The sequence below is a fragment of the Cyprinodon tularosa genome, unplaced genomic scaffold (assembly GCF_016077235.1).
Source record: "Cyprinodon tularosa strain WSP-4 unplaced genomic scaffold, ASM1607723v1 ctg26, whole genome shotgun sequence".
Lineage (NCBI taxonomy): Eukaryota > Metazoa > Chordata > Actinopteri > Cyprinodontiformes > Cyprinodontidae > Cyprinodon > Cyprinodon tularosa.
Window position 1 is genome coordinate 4390998 of NW_024038961.1, and position 21219 is coordinate 4412216.

The window sequence follows — 21219 nt, forward strand, 5'->3', positions numbered from 1 at the left end:
GCATTAGTGTTAATGTGTTAGAATGGCTTTGTCAAATTAAAATCCAATGGAGAATCCTTGAAAATTATTATTTACAGACATTTTTATCCTTTCTCACAAAGTGTGAGCTACAACTGAAAAGGAAAGTGGTTCTAAAAATTATTGATTCAGGAAATCTTAAAAATAATAAGAAATAAAATATTTGTATTAAACAATAAAGCACAGCTTTAACATGGACTTTAACATGTGTCATTAAAACACGTTTAAGACCAACTAGAAATAGTCAAACGGATGAGTTCCCCATGATGCATCATGTGGGTTTTGTCTGTGGGAAATTACCTCACTGGTTGTGGAGATGAAGTTCCTAACCTTTAAATACAGCATACAAGAAATACTTGGACTAGTTTTTCAGTAATAAACAATCAGCTTCATATAAGTTTTCCTAGTTTCGAAGTAAAAATAAAAGCGGGCATCATGGACTGAACTCAAACTGATGCAATCCGATAGATGGGAGGATCTACTTCTGCTTTTAGTTGCACTGATGTAAGAATGACAAATCATGTATCTATATTCACAGTGCAAGAGCTAGCATCATTTCAGCAGGCGTTCATTCTTTATACAAGCTTTTGGCGCTACTCTTTCTACACTCTTTGATTTTGAGACTTTCCTTTTTTTTCCCTTACTGCTTTCCCCTCTGCTTCAGCAGAAGCCCTGCAGCATCCCCCCAGTCTGACGACTGGAGTCAAAAATAACAAATCTGCTGAATAAATTCAGCTGGCGGGTCCTTATGGGGCTGATGAGGGTTCACATCAGTGCAGGCTAAAAAAATTATCAGGAAGAAAAACTTTAGAGTGGCGACATGCAGCACATTTGACCGCTTCTCAGAGCATCTTGTCCTCAGGTGGTGTGACCCAGTTTACCCTCCCAGAATGCCTCCTGTGGAATCACTACAGTATGTGTGGAGTTGGGAAATTAGTGAAGCAAGGAAGGCCTGAGAAATACAACCAATTAGACTGAGCTGCACCTCTACAGCAGGGCAAGGCAACCAGATACACACCTTATGTTCTTCACAAAAAAGTAGAATATTTGTTATTTCTCAGGGGTTCTCACATCTTTTCCTGGCACCCAATTTATAGGACTGTTTTATGCAAAACTGAGGAATTGTTACAAGAAAAATAGAGGGCAAAATCCTAAAAAAGTATAGTTCTTTATACCTTGATAAGTGTCAAAGTGTTCAAATTGATGACTTAAACAATAAACCATAAAACATAAATGTATAGATTACTGAATTCATCTATTAGAAAATAATACAGATTAGATAATGGGCTGCACAGTGGTCGGTGGGTAACACTGCTGCCTTTCAGCAATACGGTTCTGGGTTCGATTCCAGGACCAGGGTCTTTGGAGGACCCTGGTGAGGATGGAGATTGCATGTTCTCCCTGTGCATCCGTGGGTTCTCTCCAGGTCCTCCGGTCATAAACACTGCTCTATGGTCACAGGTAAGGCTGCTTCCTGATTAAACGTTGTCTTGGGATTATTTTTATTGAAGATTTGCAAGTCTGTTAAACCCTAATAATATCTGGCTGCTGCGTGTCAGAACTAATGTTTTCCTAAGTAGTTTATCTAATTAGGAGAGTTAGTATGTCCTAAATGTAAAGTGGGCTGACTTTCTGCTCTTCATCAGAAAGTGTGCAGCTGAATTTTGGCGTACTTGTAAAGACTTTTACAGGAGGATTAGAAAGGAAAGCATGTGTAATTGTGTAATCGGCACAAAAAGAGAAAAGTTTGCATTTAAGTAGCGGCTTTGAGCCAAAGCAGAAAACTGTTCACTCTACCACCGTTCTTTGCGTGATAAAATGTGTTCTCAGCAACATATCTTATGTAAGCCACTGAATCTACTATTAAACATAATGCCAGTAATTTTTATTTGATTTGAAGGGTTCTTTCATGCTTCAAGTTTCACTCTCTTTTGCTGACTGACCTTAAATTTAGTCTGCTTTTAAAAAAGTGCCAGAGGTCATCACAACATGAGGTGATATAAAAATGTTTGTCTTTAGCAAAACTTTGAAAATTAATTTCAACTTCCATTCCTTATGGAGTTCATTTCTTATTATTTAGATACCATATGTCCAATAATAAATAAAAATGTCCAATTATCTTGAACTACTTCAGTTACAAGTGTGCCATCAAAACTCTATCAAGTAACATTTGTAGGAAAATGCTGCACCTGATCCAATAACATCAATATTTATGGCACAATAAATCAAGAGCTACATCTAATCATTCACATTTTCACTCATTTGAAATGTAATCTATAAAAAAAACAAAACAAAAAAAACCTGGAAAAACCTCGTTTAAAAAAATGTCAGGTGGGAAATTGGTCTGTGGTTTTTCAAAGCAAAAAGCCATCAAGGTTATTTCTTGTCACATGGGCTTTGACGGCAGTGTCAAAAGTGGTGAAGACCAGCATCTGAAGATAGTTATTACTAGCATTCAGCCAGTCTTTCTTCAAAAAGCTAGAAAAGAATAGTAAATGCTTGAGGCAGATGGACGGAGCATCCGGACTGCTGCAGCTTTTGGACCATCTGTTTCATCGCACTGGAAAAAACAACCTGAAATAACACAATGTGACTGGCTATCAGAAAAAGACCAAACACATCTTTCAGGAAGAAAAAAACTCACTCTTATTACATATTTATTTATATTTTCATAAGCTTTTTACATATTTCTGATCATATGTATCTGGAAATGTAGGCAGAGCGTAGTGAAGGAATGTCAATTTCTCACTTTTTTAAGCCCATTTATTCATATGGGTGTTTTCTTTTTAAGTCAGTGATATATTCACACTCCAAATAAACCAGCTACAACAAAGATAATTTTTTTAATCCTAAAATTTTTGTCAACATAAAAAAAAAACTATAATTTTAAACACCCAAGGTAGATGTATAAGTGAGGGGGAATATGAGCAAATGCAACAAAGAGTCGTGACCTGTAGATAAGGGGGGGTGATAATTGGAAGTGAAGTGTACATTACGCACGCATACACAACATACACACACAGTTTCTACACAGTTATCATGCTTTATCAGGACCACATTTTAGTCCCTTTTTTTGTCTATTTCTAACTTCAACAAGTGGGTCAAAAACTGCAAGGAGGGGAAGATTCCTTCAAAAAATAAACTCAGCAAAACCCGTCTTCAACATTTTAAAATGCAGAGAGGAAAAGAAAAATGCACCAAGAATTCATGAAGAGGAAATTCAGACACATACTGAGCCAGCTGATGCCAGGGCGACGCATTAGCATTTCCATTTTTTTGACCCCTGGGGTCTCTCTTTTGCAGAAGAAAGAAAAAAAGGCTTCTCTTTAGATTACAACCCCCATTTTTTTTTCTCCCATCTGAAGCCGGTGTAAACAAAGTCCCGCAGACAGTGGTATGGACTGGTTTAGAGAGCACAGAACGGCACACAGGCTGGGCTTCCTCCAGAGAGAGGCAGGGGTTGGGATGGGGAATCAGCAGATTTACAGGTGCATCTCAGTAAATTATAATATAAACCTAATGACGAAGCATGGCGTGTAATGTGGTGGTTTTATTTCTTAATGCTGTATTTATATCTGTGCTGTTATGTGGATTAAGTCTTGATTCTTTGATTGCTGCTGTGCACCAAATTTCCCTATGTGGGACAAGATCAGAACTGAATTAAAATTTATGTAAAAAAAAAACTCAATAAATACCTTTTTTAACATAAGATGATCTATGACACGTGTTAAGTACAGTTATTTTGATCCCAAAATCCAGCTTCTCAGAAAACCAGAATCTAAATGTCAGACATTATCTAAATATACATGGAAAATACCCAACAAGGTCATGCAGATGGAAAGTTTAGTGGAAGAAAAGAGTGATACAAAGAGGTTGTTTGTTATTAAGGTTAAAGTCAACTCAGATGTTTACAATGAGATTTTAAGCATGTCATACTTCCCTAAACCTGAAGAGCTTTAAATAAAAAAGCGGACTTTGTTTTCCAGGAGACCAAACTAAACAGTGAGGTTGAAATGAAATCAAACTGACTGAACTCCATTCCATGACACATTGCTACCGTAATTCATGGCTAATAAGTTCCAACCAAGTTTTAGGTTGAACTTGCATATGTCATACTGTCAGATCTTTACTGTTGGGTCTCATTTTCTTCTTAGTAGGCCATTGGATTCAGGTCAGGTGCAGAGAGTCCTGATGGAAATTTCAAACCATCTTCTCAAAATAGCTTTCAACAAATAAGGATCCTTAATCCCGAAATCTCAAAACTGCAGTAAGCTCTCTTGCTAGGGGACCTTTTTGTAACAACAGTTTTTCCTTTTCCTCAACTTTCCATTTATATGGAAATGGTTTGTGGATAACGTCAATGGTCTCCATGACTACATAGGCTATAACATGTATGTTTTTCTTAGGAGTAGTTATAAAATGAACAGAATTTAGCAATTGAAAGATGTTATGTGTGGAATGAATGCAGATTTAACACTATTTAAATTGATCCAATAAAATAAACAAACTTTAAGTAAACATTCTAGTTGATTTTGAAATGTCACCAATTAAGTGTGGCATAAAGATTATCCAGGTCAAACAGGAATGATAGGATGTTTCTTATCCTATCCTGATAATTGCATTAGATGTATGATTTTAAAGAAATGCACATAAACTCTGCAAAACTTAAAAAAGATTGAAAAGTAAAGCAAATGAGCAGTTTTGATCCAAGGCCTGAGTTCTTTTGATTGGCTGATTACAATAAAGGCAACAATTAATGAAAAAAAGAAGAAAAAAAAAGGTCTTTGGTGCTCTCAATTATTAAAAAAAGAAACAACAAATAAAAAAAACAAGTTCCTCAAATGCCCAGTCAGTTCTTAACATGTTTGCTTTTTCTTGAGTAAACACTTCCTTCTCGTAAACAAGAGCTATAAAAACGATTAATGTGCACTACAGCTAATCCTACATTCAAAAATAAAAAGACATCTATTCATCCACCGGTTTGAACAAATCCTGCAGAGTGCAATTAACGTTACCCCCCCATCATTGATCAGAAATAAAGAGGGAAGGAATTTCTTTTTCCTACGCTGTGCAACAGTATCATGCATTAAACCACTGAGCATGTGACAACACAAAGAGGAGGCTTGGATTCCAACTCAGTTGGTAAATCCAAAGTCTTGGTCCTGCATATTGATAAAATGGTTGCTGAATGAATCTGGGTTTCTTGGGGTAATTTTTCACTTTACTTTTAAGAAACAAACCGGCACTAAATGAAGGATGGGTGTCACCGGAACACAATGGGTTTACCTGCATCGCTTTTATATGTTGGGATTATAGCACCACTCCAATGGATAACACTGCCTTCTTGGGAATACAAGGAATCACAAAGGGAACCAACAACAAAAAAAAGAGCTGGGTACTAGTGTTTATAAAGGATCCATCCTCTAACAGTGGATAAACAGTAAAGAAATGATGGGGTAAACTTTCACATCACTCTTATCGATGAACAAAGGATGTTAAGAGCAATGACTTGTGAGCGGGTATGAAGATACAGGGTTGGACCACTAGTAATAAATGTCTTCACTGAAATCTGATGTTGCAAATAAAAAAAGAAAAAGAAAGAGGGGGTGGTCCATTTTCTCTGAGAAGATATGTACTTATGGACAAACTGCGCCTGTTTTACGAGGGCTGGTCTTTCTGCAGCGATGAGATGTCCAGAGGGGGAGGGGCCCGGCCGCTCCACTCCTTCAGCTGTCCATCCTTGAAGAGGAGGTTAAGTGACGGCAGGGGAACGCCAGACTCAGCCGGAGGCTGACTGAGAGGGTTCGACACGCCGCTGTCTGGGTCGGAAGGCTGCCCGCCATCCTGTTAATAGAAGGCAAGAGATATCAGGACAACAGAAAGAGGCAGGGTCTTCCTCACCATGATGTCAAGAATCAACAATTTGCTGTATCTCTCAAGAATAAATTATAACATTTAAAGTGATTAAACTTTCTGTGCATGCTTAAAATTTTATCAAAAGATTTTATTCAGTTAACCCTATACAGGGCACTCTGAAATACTTTAAAAATCCAAATTTCAAGCCAATCAAGTTATTGAAATAAGACCTTATTAGCTTGCTAACATTCAAAAATAGGATATTTTGATTGCAAAAATGAATGTCAATGTAATAACAAGAAACGCCAACTTGCCTGAATATATTAAGAAAAATAACAAAACTGCTTCTATAAAATTGAAATATGAAATTCATGAAAAACACTCTGAGTAAAAGAAACACATTTTTTGGTCCAACATAACCTTAGAGACATTAATGCTTATTTTGGCACTTACATTTTTTAGTTTATAAACCTAAATATTATTGTTAACTAGGCTTATTAAATTTTTTACTTTACTTTTCAACTTTACCATAGCTTTTTACCTTTTGTTTTTCTTGGCTTAGTTTTTCATTTTTTAACTTAATTTAAAGTAGGTAATATATCATTCAAGGGCTCATCTAATTGGTCCAATGCAAACATTAGATGTACAGCCATGTAGCAGTATCTTTGCTGAATACCTGATCTAGATCTTTTGCTTCTAGAAACTCACTGAGGGATGGTGGGTGGACTCCATTTGTAAGGGGTATGCAAGTGATCAAAATCGGTAACATGCCCTATAAAGGGTTAAAGGGGTCCAGCACTATGACTGTACCAATTTCTACACCAGTAGCTCACTCTAGTTGCACACAAATACTTTCCAATTAAATAATGGGGTCCTATTGAGTTTTTTTATTTTATTTTTTGTTTTACAATGTTTTTTGTTGCATCTATTAGTGAATATAAGCAATTTGTGTAAGAATTTTGAGATGACCATTTGAGTTGATATTGCGCATGATTGCATTGACTATATAAGGAAGTAATGGCTCCAAGCAACTCCAAACAGAAGAGTGGAAAAACGAAAAGTAAAAGATCAAGGGTGAGAAAGGGCAAAAAAATGTTTATTGCAAAAGAGATACGTCACAAGTAATGTTCAGAATACAATAAGAACGTTGGTGTTCCCTGAAGCAGAAGCTGGGTTAAAGCTGGTTTAATCCAGATTTTACAGGGGAAAAAACGGATAAACCTGATTCCTTTGGATCCAAATATCAGCCTCTATCAGACTCTGCTGGACAGTTTATTTTTCATCTTGGTTCCAGCTAAAGAAAAAGCAACTAAAACCTCTTACCTGGAACGAATGAACAAAGCTCAGCACTTTGAGTGATAGCTTTCGGCTCGAGTGAAGCAGCTCCTGAAGGCTGAAAGAGAAACAAAACTAAAGTCTAGCAGCGCAACTCTTTTCAACATTTTACAGGAAAGCAAAGAGATTTTAACTTTTACCTCTCGTTGCTGCAGAGTTTGTGTGAGGCAATCTTTCGACAGACCCTGCGGTTGAGCTCTGAGCTGAAGAGGGGCATGCCAAAGCACAGTTCAAGAGGGACCCACTCATCTTCAGATGAAAGAGCTGAGAGAAAGAGATTGGCAAGGGAGAAACAACATGAGACATCGAAAAGAAAGTCCTGCTTTTGAATTCAGACGGCACCACTTGTCACACTTCAGCCCCATCTGTCCGACCCCTTTCACTCGTCCTAGAACTCAAAACAACCTACAAAAAAAAACCCTGAACACATACTTGCAAATACATTTGAAACAGAATGAATCATCTACCTTCTGTCTTTCCTTTGCCATCGCCGTTCTCTTCTTTCACAAGCTCAAATGACTCTGTGCTGCCGTTGGTATCCAGGCCTCCACCTAGATGGGTTTCTCCTTTAACACAAATAAAGATCAGCACATCAGTTTTTGTGAGCCAACACTCAAGGTTTACACATAATTTGTAATTTAAATCAGGGGGAAGATTCGATTCCCATATTAAAAGGCTAATAATGCTTTTTTTCTCATCCATTAGCAAAGGTTAAAGCAAAAAAAAAGCACACAATTAAGCAGACAAACAGCATAATTAAACTGGACTGTGAGCAATACTTCTCTAAATTACACAATTAGTGCCATCTGTTTGAACAAGCGAGAGCATTGCAGCTAATTTAACAATAAGTCTTGTCCTTTAACGGGCACATTTGCAGGACTTTGTATGTGTGCTTGTTTCCCGTACCTCTACACTCAGCGCTGTCGCTGGTCCTGCGACGGTGCCTGTTGTTAGAGTTCAGCATGGTTATGTAGCCACACTGATGCTCCAGATCCACATGCCCCTTCAGCTTCCGAAGCGCTTTATGCACACACATGTTTGAGTAGGAGAACTCTGTATAGGAAGCAGACGTCAGACGACAATTAGGGATGAAGTGTTCTGATACGCAGTTTTTAGCACCAGGTGGAAATAATCTGTCGTCATTAATTTCAAGGAAATGATGACAGCAGAAGCTGGAATTAGACAATAATTAATACAAATAGGCCACCTTCATAGAGGATTTAAAATGTCCTGTGTTGTACAAAAACATATCAGGTTTCTACACCTCGAACTTCAGTTTCAACCACGCAGTTCATGATGCATCAAATGTATTTTTTAGTTCAGAAGCTGAAATTACATTCTGATCAACTCCCAGCTTTCATCCCTCTTCCAGATTATGCACATTTTGGAGGTGTGCTCATTTCTATTCCACGGAGCGCAGCAAATACAGATTTCTTTGAGTTGGGCAAAACATGAAACTCTTTACTGAGCACTTGGTTTGTTGATTCACAAACTATAAATAAATCCAGCTATTGGGCATACTGCATCATCACAAGTCTGGGTGTGACGAGGTATGAGCCTTGCTAAGAGGCTTGTTTGTCAATTTCTTCCCTAAATCATCTGATCATCAGGCCCTATAGGTATAGAGGGTCTATCCTAGTAGAACAAATACCAATGTTATCACCAGGTGTCTCAATAGACCGAGGTGCTATAAATGCTGCTCTTTAATTAAAAAGGAAGAAAAGGATCTTCTCTGCCAGGTAGAAAAGGTAAGGCTCCATCCCTCTGTTACTTAATGTGAATAGTTGCCTGCTCTTTTTTAAACTGTAAAACATATCTACAAAACATAAAAAAAAAAACATTTAAAGAAACCAGAACTGTGCTGAAGCTAATTGAGGTTTCCTGTGCATTTGATCAAGATGAGGAGCTGATCATTGCAGTAGAGCAAAGGCTCCAGAGAGCAGCTGCTACAGCTGAAACCCAATATTAACCAGAAAAACAGATTGGCATCAAAATATTTCAAAATATAAACCATTTATAAACATACGACCTAACAGCATGGTAAACGATACAGGATTATATGACTTGCTGGGTATTGTCTGCAACACTTTTTGATCTCAGAGGCTATTTTGAGTTATTTCTTCAGAAGACTACTATCACTAAACATCACCATCATTTAAATGATATAAAAAGCTAACATTTTTAAAAGACATCCTCTCTTCAGCTGTATTTTGCAGCAAGGGAGGCTTCAAACCAAGTTATTGTTAAAAACATGTTTCTAAAAGACCTCGCAGCTCCATGCAGAAAGTTCCACTTACCTCCCTTTAGATCCTCCTCATCAAAAGGAAACGGGATGTGAACGGTTTCTCCATGGCCATGCATACCATGACCCTGAATGATAAACACAGAGGTCAACAGGTTTTAACAAACTCATCATGACATAGTGAGAAAAGCACTTCACAGTTTGACTTACAAGGAGAAAGTTTTTAGAACGATCTTGCAAATAAACTGAATTACATCAAGGAGATTAAATGTTGTAAATGTTCTAGTAGTGAATATTTTGAACCATGAAATCATGTTTTATATCAAATTCTAAGCAGTATCCTAATAGCAACATTAACATTGTGGTCAAATGAGTAGTATAAATAATGAAAACATTGAAAATATTTTTATATTAGGAACAGGAATATAGACTTTCTAATAAAGCTGTTTCATGCTTACCTGGATTAGAACAGCAGAGTGTGTGAGAGCGTCATTCAGCATTGTCAAAACATTGGAAGTAGGGACGACGCCGGGGTCATGCCCCCAAGAGGTGATCAACAACCTGTCATAGCTCTAGAGAGAGAAAAAGGAACAAACAACAGATCATCCCACCACTGAACATTTAGAGTGGCAGCTTTTCCATACTAATACAAAACTGAATGCATTGAATATCAATGCATTCAAAGTTATATTAACTTAAATTAAAAGACTCCCTCTGTGTATAGGAGAACAGAGATGGCAGCGACCGAGCTAATTACCAGATGGAAAGCTAAGTAAAAAGTTTAATTAAGCATATACCTGCCCAAAGCTTCTAAAAGCTGTTGTTGTTTAACTTCTCTTATCTGCCTTTTTTTTTTTTTTTTTTTTTTTTTTTTTTACTTCTTGCTGGCATTTAAAACTCCCTATCCGAACAATCATTAACATGAGCCCACCTGGAAAATGTCCGGCAGCTTTCTGAGCCTGGAGCCCTTGGAGAGGAGCAGCGATGGCGGGCCTTGGCCGGTCACATGGTACAGATACAGTTTGAACCAGATGGAGCTCACCTCAGGGATGGCTGGGCCAATGTGCTGCAGGGACAAACACATACACATGCAGATAAACAGATCAAGAGCAAAAAGAAGAGTAAAGCAGAAAACAGACATGTTCAGCTTTTGTTAGCAAATTCCACTTCAGCGAGTCGCAACAGTATGAGAGTAAGAAACAGCATGAATGGCACAATAAGAGTTTAACTTGTCTCCTTCTGTCTCACTGGGCTCAGCTACAAAGCTGGATGACAGCCAGGCAAAGGAATTACTCCTGAGCATCGCCTCCCCCCTTCCTCCTCTCTTTGTGAAGCCTCGTTGTTGAGGCAACTGCTGGCTGAGAATTCACAAAGTGTATATAAACACACACACGCACATACATAACTCACTCTGGAAACTCAAATGTGTACATCAGGCAAGATGGCAAAGACAACCAGAGCCCTCACAACACATTATCCGTCATCTATCATGCAAACAAAAGGAGAAACAGCACAATACCCCGTCTGTTCCCTCCTCCTCCTCCAGGCTTCATACCTGAGGTGTGCAGCTGCTGATGGGTCTGATCTCGTTGCTGAGCGGCGCCATTGAGACCAGGAGCTTGTAGTTTTTGTTTAGGACGCGGCTGCAGGTGGCTTGGTCCAGACCCAGCAGACTCTCGCAGCGCAGCATGTCCAAAGGGAAACCTGAAGACAAGGGAGGAAAAAAAGTCAGCTATCCTGTGGAAAGTGGAACTGAAATAAAGAACAACGGTTAGCGCTCTGATGCAGTTGAAATGTCATTAAGACTAAATCAGGGCGGGATAGGCAAAATAAAAACATAAAATATACATATTGTTTTCAATTAATACTTTATTAAAAGGTTGTACATAAAGGCTGTTTCAGCTAATTATAGTATTAGGGAGGAGAAAGGAGTACCACCTGGGCCTCCCTATAAAGTCTGAGATATTTGATGTAGTTATAATAAGATTTTAAAGCTTTATAATTCTGACTAATCGTATATTATTAAAGCTCTGAACTAATCAGAAAAACTAAACTTTAAAAAAATTAACTTCACAAATCAAAAGGCAGAAATAAACTATTTGGTGAGAAACTTATCCAGGAAATGCTGCGTTCAGAGCAAATAAAATACGCCTAAATGTTAATTTCACCTTAAAGAGAAACTGATCAACATTTTCCATGTCTGGGGCGTTAAGGCTTCTATTCTTATGTTGCTTTGTCGTTTTGACGTTTTTAGCTAAAGCTTCTGCAATATTTGGACTAAAAACATCTTGTTGTCCTCTATATGTGTTGAAAAGTGACTACTGCCGTTGAATTTTACCATTCGCCAAAACCAGTACAGCCTACCACGCGTCTATGTCCCAGCCCTGTGCTGGGGTTAAATAGCGTCTTTGATTCACCCTGGATGTGGGGTGTTTGTATTCTCTGTTGTCCGTTTAAAACTGCTCTAGGTGGTAAACCTAGTGTGGAGTACAAATGGGAGGCCCTGCAAAAACAATTTTATTCATATATTCAACTGCAAGCAAAGAAAAAGGTATTCAGATGAGTGTTTTATGATATATAAAGTGTAATAAAGCAAAGTGTTTGTTTTAGATATTTAGACATATCGCTTTCCTTTTTCCTGACCACTCCCTCCTGTTGAACCCCCTCCAATCAATCCCACCCTAGGTGTGCCTCTCGGTACTGCCCACTTTCTTGGTCTTTTTCAAAGTTTTTTCTGGGAGCAGGGTTATCCTTTTACATCAGGTTTGTTTGCTTAATCTGTTGCAAGACTGTTAATCCCCAAAAGAGCCTGTAAAAACCATCCTGGGATTTTAAAAGTACCCCTTTTGTTAAACAATGATGAGGCAACCCATTTAACAATTTTTCTTTTAAAAATAATCAGAGGTGAGTGTTAGAAAATGAACAGTTTTCATGCTTACTTAAATCTGGAGGATATCTTAAAAAGTTTTGTTAGTTTGAAATAGATTTAAACAGTATTTCAAAGCCAGCAACTCCCACAGTAAGAAATAGCTACAGAAATAGTCTTATATTAATATTAATACGGCAACTAAAAATCCTAAGTCAGAAAGGATAAAAAAGAAAAGTAAATTTTCAAATAATCCCCTAAATTGCTGTGATATTGTATTAGAAGAGAGCACTAAGAAGCTGGTATTATGGACCCACTCTTCTCTTAAATATCCTCATGGTTTGTTGAAGAAAACACGTCTTCTCCAAGTTCCAACTCCTTAATTACTCAGAATAACTTCATTCAATTCATAACTGAACATTTAACATAAGACTTCAATCAGCAGGTTTGCCTGCTTAAAAAAACAGTGAGGTTAGACAGAAGCGAGGCATTAAGCCAAATCAGACAAAACACATCTGGTGCCACAATGGGAGCCACACAGAACCCGCAGGTTGGCTTTGTTCCTGTGGAAGGAAAGATTCTGCACTGCTTCACTTAAGGACAGTAGAAAACCAAGGCTGTTCTGAACAGAGTCATTTAAAATCTGCATATTTTACTCTGGAGAGTTAAATCATTGAAGGCGAATCGGAGATATCGTCTGCCGATAGCTGAACAGAAACATGATCCACTTCCTCTTTGTGGCTAGTAGATGAGCTCCAAGCTTTTAATTACTTATCGATTTTAAAACCTCAGAACATTAGAGACCAAACAAGTCATTTATCAATCGTTGTTAACAGCAGCTGTTATAATGACAGCTGAGGGTACGTTCATAGTGATAGAGACAATGAAAAAAATTTATTAAAATCTTAAAATCGTTAGTTTGAATTTATTTTTTAACAACATATTGCACTTTTTATTCTGTGTAAATTAACTGAAAAAACACACAATCACAAAAAGATTAAAACTAAACTAAAAGAATGAGATTATAAATAGTATTAAACAATAAAAAGGAACAATTTAAAGCATCTGCAAAATATTACAGGAAAGGATCCATATTTGATGCATTTATAAATCATGATGTTAATTTTAACCTGACATCTAAATCTTAAACACATTCATTAAGCTCCTTAATCATGTACTTAAATTGAATATTAACATTTTTAATTTAGAACCTGCAAAAAATATATTTAATTGTGTTAAACTACAAAATGAACATTATTAGAGTACAGATTTTTTGGTCTACTTCTAGGCAAATGTTTATATGAATACTGCAAAATTCAGGAGGATTAAATTTCTATGAACGGCCTTGTATAAATTCCCTCTAGGTTGCAAGCCTCCCTGTTGATAATTTCTCATTTAGTTTCACTGTTCCAATATGGATGCATCTTTTTTAAATAATCATTGCAAAATTTTGCAGGGAATTTATGACAAATGATGTCACCCTCTGGCAGAAAAATACCTACAAGTAAATACTAGGTTGTGTTTACTGTATTTGCCTTTCAGATAAGGATGGAAATCCCATTTTCTAATCCAAACCAGCACATAAAGAGGAACTGCTCCAAATATGGGTTAGTTTAATTGGCTGGAATCTGAAGCTCTTTTAAATTTGGAAATTTTACAATCACAAATTGCAATGTCCTCTACAATTGTTTTAAATGAAAGGCTAAGACAAAGTAATGCATTGTTGGCAAATGCAATGAAAATAAGAAAGAAAAGAAAAAAATCTAAGAAATATGTGCATATAGGTTCAGCGCCCTCTACTGAAGTACAACACTAAAACATACTAAATACAACCAATAACAGTAAGCTGATGTTCAATTTATTTTAGTATGAACACAGCTGGTAGATGGAAGCCTCAGACGCTCTGTTCACAATGCAGCCTGAAGTGTTGATCCTGATGCGATCCAAATGTGATCTAGGCCACTTGGCTAAGTGGTCCTAAATCCAATAAATATCAAATCTTTTCAAATATGACCTGTGTCTATACATCCAGGTCGACCTGTACGTCCGTTAAAACACGACAAACATCACTGTTCTGTGTCCTGCAAAGCTAAAGCAGGTAGAAAAATAACAACCATGGCAGATAATAACGCAGAAAGCCAGGTTGGTTGATTTAATATTTTAATGTCTTAAAAAGATTGCATTGTTAATGAGCTGACTTCAGTCGGAAAAGATACTTAAGATCGCAAAATGTGCTCTAGCATTCCAACACTTGCTACTTGTGACGTAATTTCCTTCATTTACTGCACATTCGGAACCCTTAAGTTGTATGTATGCTGTTTAGTCAGGGGATCACATTAAAATCGCAGATATTTGGAATCTGAACAACTACGCAAAAAAATCCAAATTAAAGGCCTGCAGTGTGAACGTAGCCTTAGTCAACAAGTGACGTATAAAGCAAGGTTATAACACCTAAACTCAAGCTTTAAAATTTGAATTGAGCAATGTTCATTCAATCATTCAGAATGGGAAATAATATAATGTTGCTGCAAACCTACTAAGATAAGATCAACACCCTAAGCTGCCAGAATAGCTAAAAAAAGAGTATTAGTTTGAAAGACGCTTAAATACTTGAGGTAACTCAAGAGGAAAGTTGAGGAATCGACAACTTGATGCATCCATCAAGACACCAGCTATTAATTGTGGACTCCAAAAAATAGAACCTTCTGCAAAAGATGCAAGAAGTACTCTTTTGTTGATATAAAGCTGTAAGAACTCCTGTTTGCAGTTTACCACAAGACATGGAGCCACAGCAAACATATGGAAGAAGAAGGTCTGGTCAAATGGAAGCAAAGTTAAATGATAATCCTAGAACAAAGGTTGTTAGAAGCTGCAAAAGACTGGATTTCCAACAGAATAATAACACAGAAAATACAGTGAAAATAACAATGACATTATTCAGATCACACCATTTCTGCGTTAGCATGGACCTCTTAAAGTTCTGATGTTTTTGGTGGAAAGAATACAAAGATTAATAGGTAGGAATATTTTCCCTGTCATGATCTTTAAAGATCCAACAAGAGATGAGATAAAAAAAAACATGACAATGTGAATACCTATATTTGGAATATCAGGTCCTTGATCCTGAGTGAGCTCCTTGTTGTAGCGCAGGAACAGGATGGTGTTTTTAAGGGTCAGAGCATGGTCGAAATAACGCTGAGCTTCACCCTCTGCAGTACTCTCCACCTGAGAAACAATGAACAGTTCTTAAAAACAGCTCATTGTTTCTGAAAAGAAACTGCATTATTTAGGAAACTCTCAATACAAATTTAAGGTTTACAGAACTATTAAAACAAGACGTTTAAACTCACCTTCTCTAACTCAGCCAGGAAGCTATCTAGGGTCTCATCGGACAGCTTCCCGACCTCAAACATGGTGACTGCATGGCTCTTCAGGTTCTGATGTGACAAAGGCACAACAATTCTGTTTAAACATAATTTATTTCCTACCAAAAAGAACTAATAATGTGTTGTGTTTTATGTCTGCACAGACCGGAGACAGGTTGCCCATCATGAGGAAGGCCGTGAGCGTGGAGTCAAACAGGAAGGCGATCCTCTTAGTGGGAGCTGCTGGGATGCTCAGGCTGCTAACGCTGCCTGTGTCTCCTGCTGAGACAGAAACATCATTTATGCAGCAGAAGGAATCATAACACTGCTGAGCAATATCATTACCACCTTTTACTCGCTTTTACCCAGACTAATTGCAGATGTTAACATAAAAAATAACTCATTTAGAGCATCCCTACCTCTGTCATTAATTTTACTTATTTGCATATCAATGCTGTTGATCAACAGACCTTTTGACAGCATCCTATTTGTGAGCATCTCTACCAGGTTAATATGCTAAACAAATAAAAATTAGGCCAAAATGTGACCACTTTAGACAAACACCCATTAGTGTCAAAATCACTTAACAGCTCTGCTGAGTTAAACGTGCTGCTTAGAAATGGCAATTATAATGTGCCCCATGTCCATATCTCAGCAAGTTGAATTATTTGTATGTGATGCAGAACATGCGTGGGCTTGCACAAAATGTGGATCAAGGTTATATATTAGTTCTGGAGTTTGTATCTTTTATTTTTCTACCTTAGTTTTATCAGTTCTAGTAGTAGTTTTATTTATTTTTTTTATACTTCAGGTAATCTTTAGGTGCATGATTTAAAAAAAGCCAAAAGTATTATATTTATGAAATTGTGCATCAAAGTAATAAAAACTCAACACAAAACTGGAAAAAAACAATACAACAAACACAAAAACTAAGGGTGTGTTAATTTCAGTATGTTTTAGTTAATACTGTCTGTTTCAATTATTTAGCGTTTTTTCCCCACTTAGTTAAATTGTTTTATTTAATGATTTCTCAATTTCAGTTTTAGAGTTAGTTTTGGTTAGCTATAATAACCCTGATGTGGACCTTGATCTTCCAGGCTTGTTGTGTCTGTATCTGTGGCTGAGGAGCCGCCTTCCATGACGGGACTGCCCTGTTCCCATGACAGCAGCATCTTCTGGGGATCCATGGTGCTCCTACAGCAGAACAGGAATGTAGCACTTTGAATTGCTAATTAAGGGTTTGATAAGAGTCGCAGTGATGCATTGTCAGATCAGGTGGGTAGTGAATGAGCTGTGATCAGAAAGTAGAGGAAGCACATACTTCAGTCTGTTAACAGATGGGGCGTTCTTCCAGCTGGGGTGAAGCTGCTCAGAGCTGAACACCGGACCTTTCTTCACTGCAAAGCCAAGGCGACAGTACATGGAAACCGCATTCTGATGAAACGAAAAAGAAGCACACATTAAAATGTGCTTCCAAGGAGTGTGTGTGTGTGTGTTTTTTTCAGGCAGTGGAATCAGTTAAGGATAAACTAAGAAAGGCATATCACAAAGAAAGGATGTACCAATAAATGTTATGTAAAGTTTGCGGTTTTCTGTTTACCTGGCTCTCTCTTCAAAGACCAGTACTTATAAATAAGGATATATTTTAAGGATCAAGGAATGTGATTATAAAACTCGTCTTAATACTAATTACCAAGGCATTATTTAAAATGTATTAATTGAACTCATTTGGAAGCGGATCTTGAAGAAAATTTTATTTTTTATCCAAATATTTTACATCAGACTTTTTATTTATACTACTGCAGCCAGTCCCAGATACATCAAGTCATAGTTGTTGCGAGGTAAGATTTTGTAAGCATTCACGATTTTTTCCCCACATCAAAACTCCTTCAAAGGTCCCTTTGAGGCATGTTTCAAAGTAGAAATGAGAACCAATTTTCAGTAATGTTTGATTCCAACAATTTTCTTTCCAATCTGAAACCGAGTGACATACAGGCTGATATAGATAATTCAGTACTGTTCTAAAACTGATAATTCATGCCTAATGTCTAGTAAATGTACAACACATGTTGTTAGGACAATCACAATAAAGATAAAACATATTAATAGCATGATAAAATCAAATTAGCTTAAGTCACATTTTCATGCATATTTTCTTTCCGTCTCCTTTTTTTCTTAACTGAAAAGTCTTGACGACAAAATGTTTCACCCCTATGCATTATTTTTCATTCAGCCCTCCCCTTATTATTTGCATAGCATAGTGAGTGTAGCATGAGAGCCTTGTGACAGAGGAGAAGCAAGCCAGAGTACTGACATTTGGAAGAAAAAAAAAAGATGGAAATTCTTACAAAGCGACAGACGGCAGCTGCAGTATGGGAACATTTTGGATTTAAACCAAATGAAAGCATTTTGTCATTTATCTTAATAATTTTTGGAACAATGCATCATTCAGCAGAAAATGTTATTGTGACAGGTCTAATGTTAGTATTTTAGAATAGTGGCACCAATGAAATTGCTAAAGAAACATTTAATTAAATAAATATATGCCATGATTGCTGCTTAAAAATTTTAGTACTAACATTTTGTATTATATATTCTACAACTGCATCAAATTGGACCAAACATACCAAATGGACCAAAAACATGCATTTAATCAGTGTTGTGCCTGAACGCGTTCATTGAACGAAAGTTCATGAACTCGTTCATATTTTGGGCGAACGTGAACTGAACGTACTGCATTACTGCCTGATGAACGTTATTGTGAACTCGTTCATTCTGGTGTCTGTGAACGGCACGCTCTCTCAGTTCAGCTCCGTTCAATAGGTTGCCAGATTTCTATAAAGCCCTCCAGGCGAAACCCCGGCTAAATCAAACCGTAAACAGGCCTTAATATGTAGCGGGAAAAACACCCAATCTGGCAACACCAGCTACCAGTGTCGTAGCCTACAGCCGCGTGCGTCATCAAAACAAAATGCCGTGTGGAAGCCACAGCAGCGTGGAGGCGACAAAGCAGCAGTATGATCACTTAAAACAGTTTTATGACCAGGTGGTCGGTGAGGATGATGGCAACAAGTTTGCCCGCCGGCTTTCAGTAAAAAAATCCGCACTTCAGTAACCTTAAATTCCTACCTCAGCCTGGACCCTCAGTTTGTGTTAGTAAAATCTTCTTGAGCGGAGGTCTTCAACAGGGGATCCACGACCCCTAGGGGGTCTACGGAGGTACTGCATGAGGGTCTGCATGGTTAGTTGATATTTTTATATTCCCTGCCTGCAATTTTTTCCCCCACTAATTGAAATGTCTTTAAATACTCATTAACATGAAATCAACACACTGTAGTAAACAGATAAATGGAGACAAAAGATGTCTTTCAGTCATCAATGCACACATTCAGCGACACACAGGAGCTCTTTCAAGCTGGGCACCGTTTCCTTCACAACAACCAGGAATCAGAATCAGAAAAAACTTTAATAATCCCAGGGAGAAATTAATTTCTTTACATTACTCCATCTGTAATAGAGTGACTATAGGACACAATTTCATACAATATATATAGTTAAGGGGTCCCCGCTCCATCTCGCCATCAGTTTGGGGGTCCTTGGTCTGGAAAAGAAGACCCCTGTTCTTGAGGGTTTTACTATCCATGTAACTTGTTTGTTAAACCTGCCTGGTATAATTTTCCAGGATTTCAGTATTCCTTTTTAGTATGTATTGAAATGGAATTTCAAATGGAAAAAATTATTAAAATAAAAAAAAAACATTTGCACCTTAAAGACTACTTTCCTATTTTTCATTTAATAATTACTCATAAAAAAGACCATTCAAGCAGCACATTTTTCCTGATGTTTTTGAGAATATACTGTAGGGGTGAAAGCTGCAGCTGCTGCTAGTGTGAAGTGAATGGACAGCAACAAAGCGTTAAAGCAACAATGGGGAAATGCTGTCCCCTCAATGCTAATGTAAACCCTGGTTGGATAAGGATTCAAAACTGGATATGAAGATGAAATCTGACACACAGTTTCAGAGTTACAACTGATAAAATAATTGCTGTCTGTGGTTCTACAGTAGGCTATGGTGTAATTGAGCAATATATGAAAAAAAAAAAGAACTATGAACTAGTTCATTTTTTGGTTTTGAATTATGAACTATGAACTGAACTAGTTCATTTTAAAATGTGTGAACTGAACTTTGAACTAGTTCACGTAGAAAGAGAACTTTCCCAACACTGCATTTAATAAACTGTTATTTTGTGAACTTCCACTTTATACTTTTTGAATTTCATTATAGCTGTTTTATTGCAATTGTTTTCTATAACGTAATGACATGCTCAATATCATCCAATTTAAAATTCTTAATTCTCTTGGAAATCCAACTTAAATCAGCCTTTCTGCCTGTGATATATGTGTTGAAGTATGTGCTAGTTTTATAACTTATTTTATAATTTTTACTTTATTTATGAAGCACTTTATACACCGAACAGGACCAAAGTGCTGTACACAATCATAAAATACAATAAAATTATAAAATTGAGAAAAAACGAGTGTAAAATACATATTAGTATACAAAAAGAATAAAACAAAGTAAAACGTCTCAAATTGTGCCAAAAGCCAAGGAAAAAAGATGAGTCTTAAGAAGGGACTTAAAAACAGCAAAAAAGAGGCCTGTCTTATGCTCAGAAGCAGATCATTCCACAGCTTAGGAGCTGCCACAGAAAAAGCACAGTCTCCTCTGAGCTTGCATTTTGTCTTTGGGACCCTCAGAAGCAACTGATCAGCTGACCTGAGGGAACGGGAGGGTGTATAAGAATGTAACAGCTCAGACAGATAAGAAGGAGCAAGGCCATTAAGAGTTTTAAAAACAAATAAAAGAATTTTAAAATTAATCCTAAAATGTACTGGCAGCCAGTGTAAGGAAGCTAAAACAGGGGAAATGTGGTCGAATTTTCGTGTACCTGTTAAAAGACGTGCAGCAGCATTTTGAACCCTCTGAAGATGAGAAATATACAAGTCACTGACCCCTGTATAAAGTGAGTTACAGTAATCCAGCCGTGTGGTCACAAATGCATGGATCACTGCTTCGAAATGCTGTCTGGAAAGAATGGGTTTTACTTTGTCTAGCTGCCTTAAGTGGAAAAAGCTGGACTTTATAACGGCTCTGATGTGCGCTTCCATTTTAAGACCAGCATCCATCTTAACCCCTAAATTCGTAATAACCGGCTTAACGTACTGAGCCAAGGAGCCAAGACTAGTCACGGAATCAGCAGTGGATCTGCCAAAGATCATTACGTCCGTCTTGTCCTCATTGAGTTTTAAAAAATGTAGGGCCACCCAGGCCTTCACATCTTCAAGACATAAAAACAGAGACCGAAGAGAGGTGGAGTTTACATTCTTTAGCGGTAAGTATATCTGTGTGTCATCTGCATAGCAGTGAAAGGCAATCCCATGTTTTCTAAAAATAGAGCCAAGCGGAAGAAGGTAAAGTGAGAAAAGGAGCGGGCCTAGAACTGAGCCCTGTGGGACACCACACAACAGTGGAGCAG

At 37.4% G+C, this 21219-nt stretch overlaps 1 protein-coding gene across 1 annotated transcript in view; it reads right to left on the bottom strand.

Annotated features, from left to right (window-relative positions):
- Positions 1 to 2658: 2658 nt before the first annotated feature.
- The window catches only part of fam91a1 (family with sequence similarity 91 member A1), a 48050-nt gene continuing 29489 nt past the window's right edge, over positions 2659 to 21219 (bottom strand). The window contains exons 11-24 of the mRNA XM_038288779.1: positions 17004 to 17116; positions 16767 to 16876; positions 15849 to 15961; positions 15668 to 15754; positions 15413 to 15542; positions 11007 to 11155; positions 10383 to 10517; positions 9910 to 10023; positions 9507 to 9579; positions 8116 to 8262; positions 7677 to 7775; positions 7350 to 7473; positions 7198 to 7267; positions 2659 to 5862 (exon numbers count right to left, since the gene is read on the bottom strand). Coding sequence (XP_038144707.1) covers positions 5677 to 5862; positions 7198 to 7267; positions 7350 to 7473; positions 7677 to 7775; positions 8116 to 8262; positions 9507 to 9579; positions 9910 to 10023; positions 10383 to 10517; positions 11007 to 11155; positions 15413 to 15542; positions 15668 to 15754; positions 15849 to 15961; positions 16767 to 16876; positions 17004 to 17116 — 1650 coding nt within the window. The 3' untranslated portion in view covers positions 2659 to 5676. The remainder of the gene's footprint in view (positions 5863 to 7197; positions 7268 to 7349; positions 7474 to 7676; positions 7776 to 8115; positions 8263 to 9506; positions 9580 to 9909; positions 10024 to 10382; positions 10518 to 11006; positions 11156 to 15412; positions 15543 to 15667; positions 15755 to 15848; positions 15962 to 16766; positions 16877 to 17003; positions 17117 to 21219) is intronic.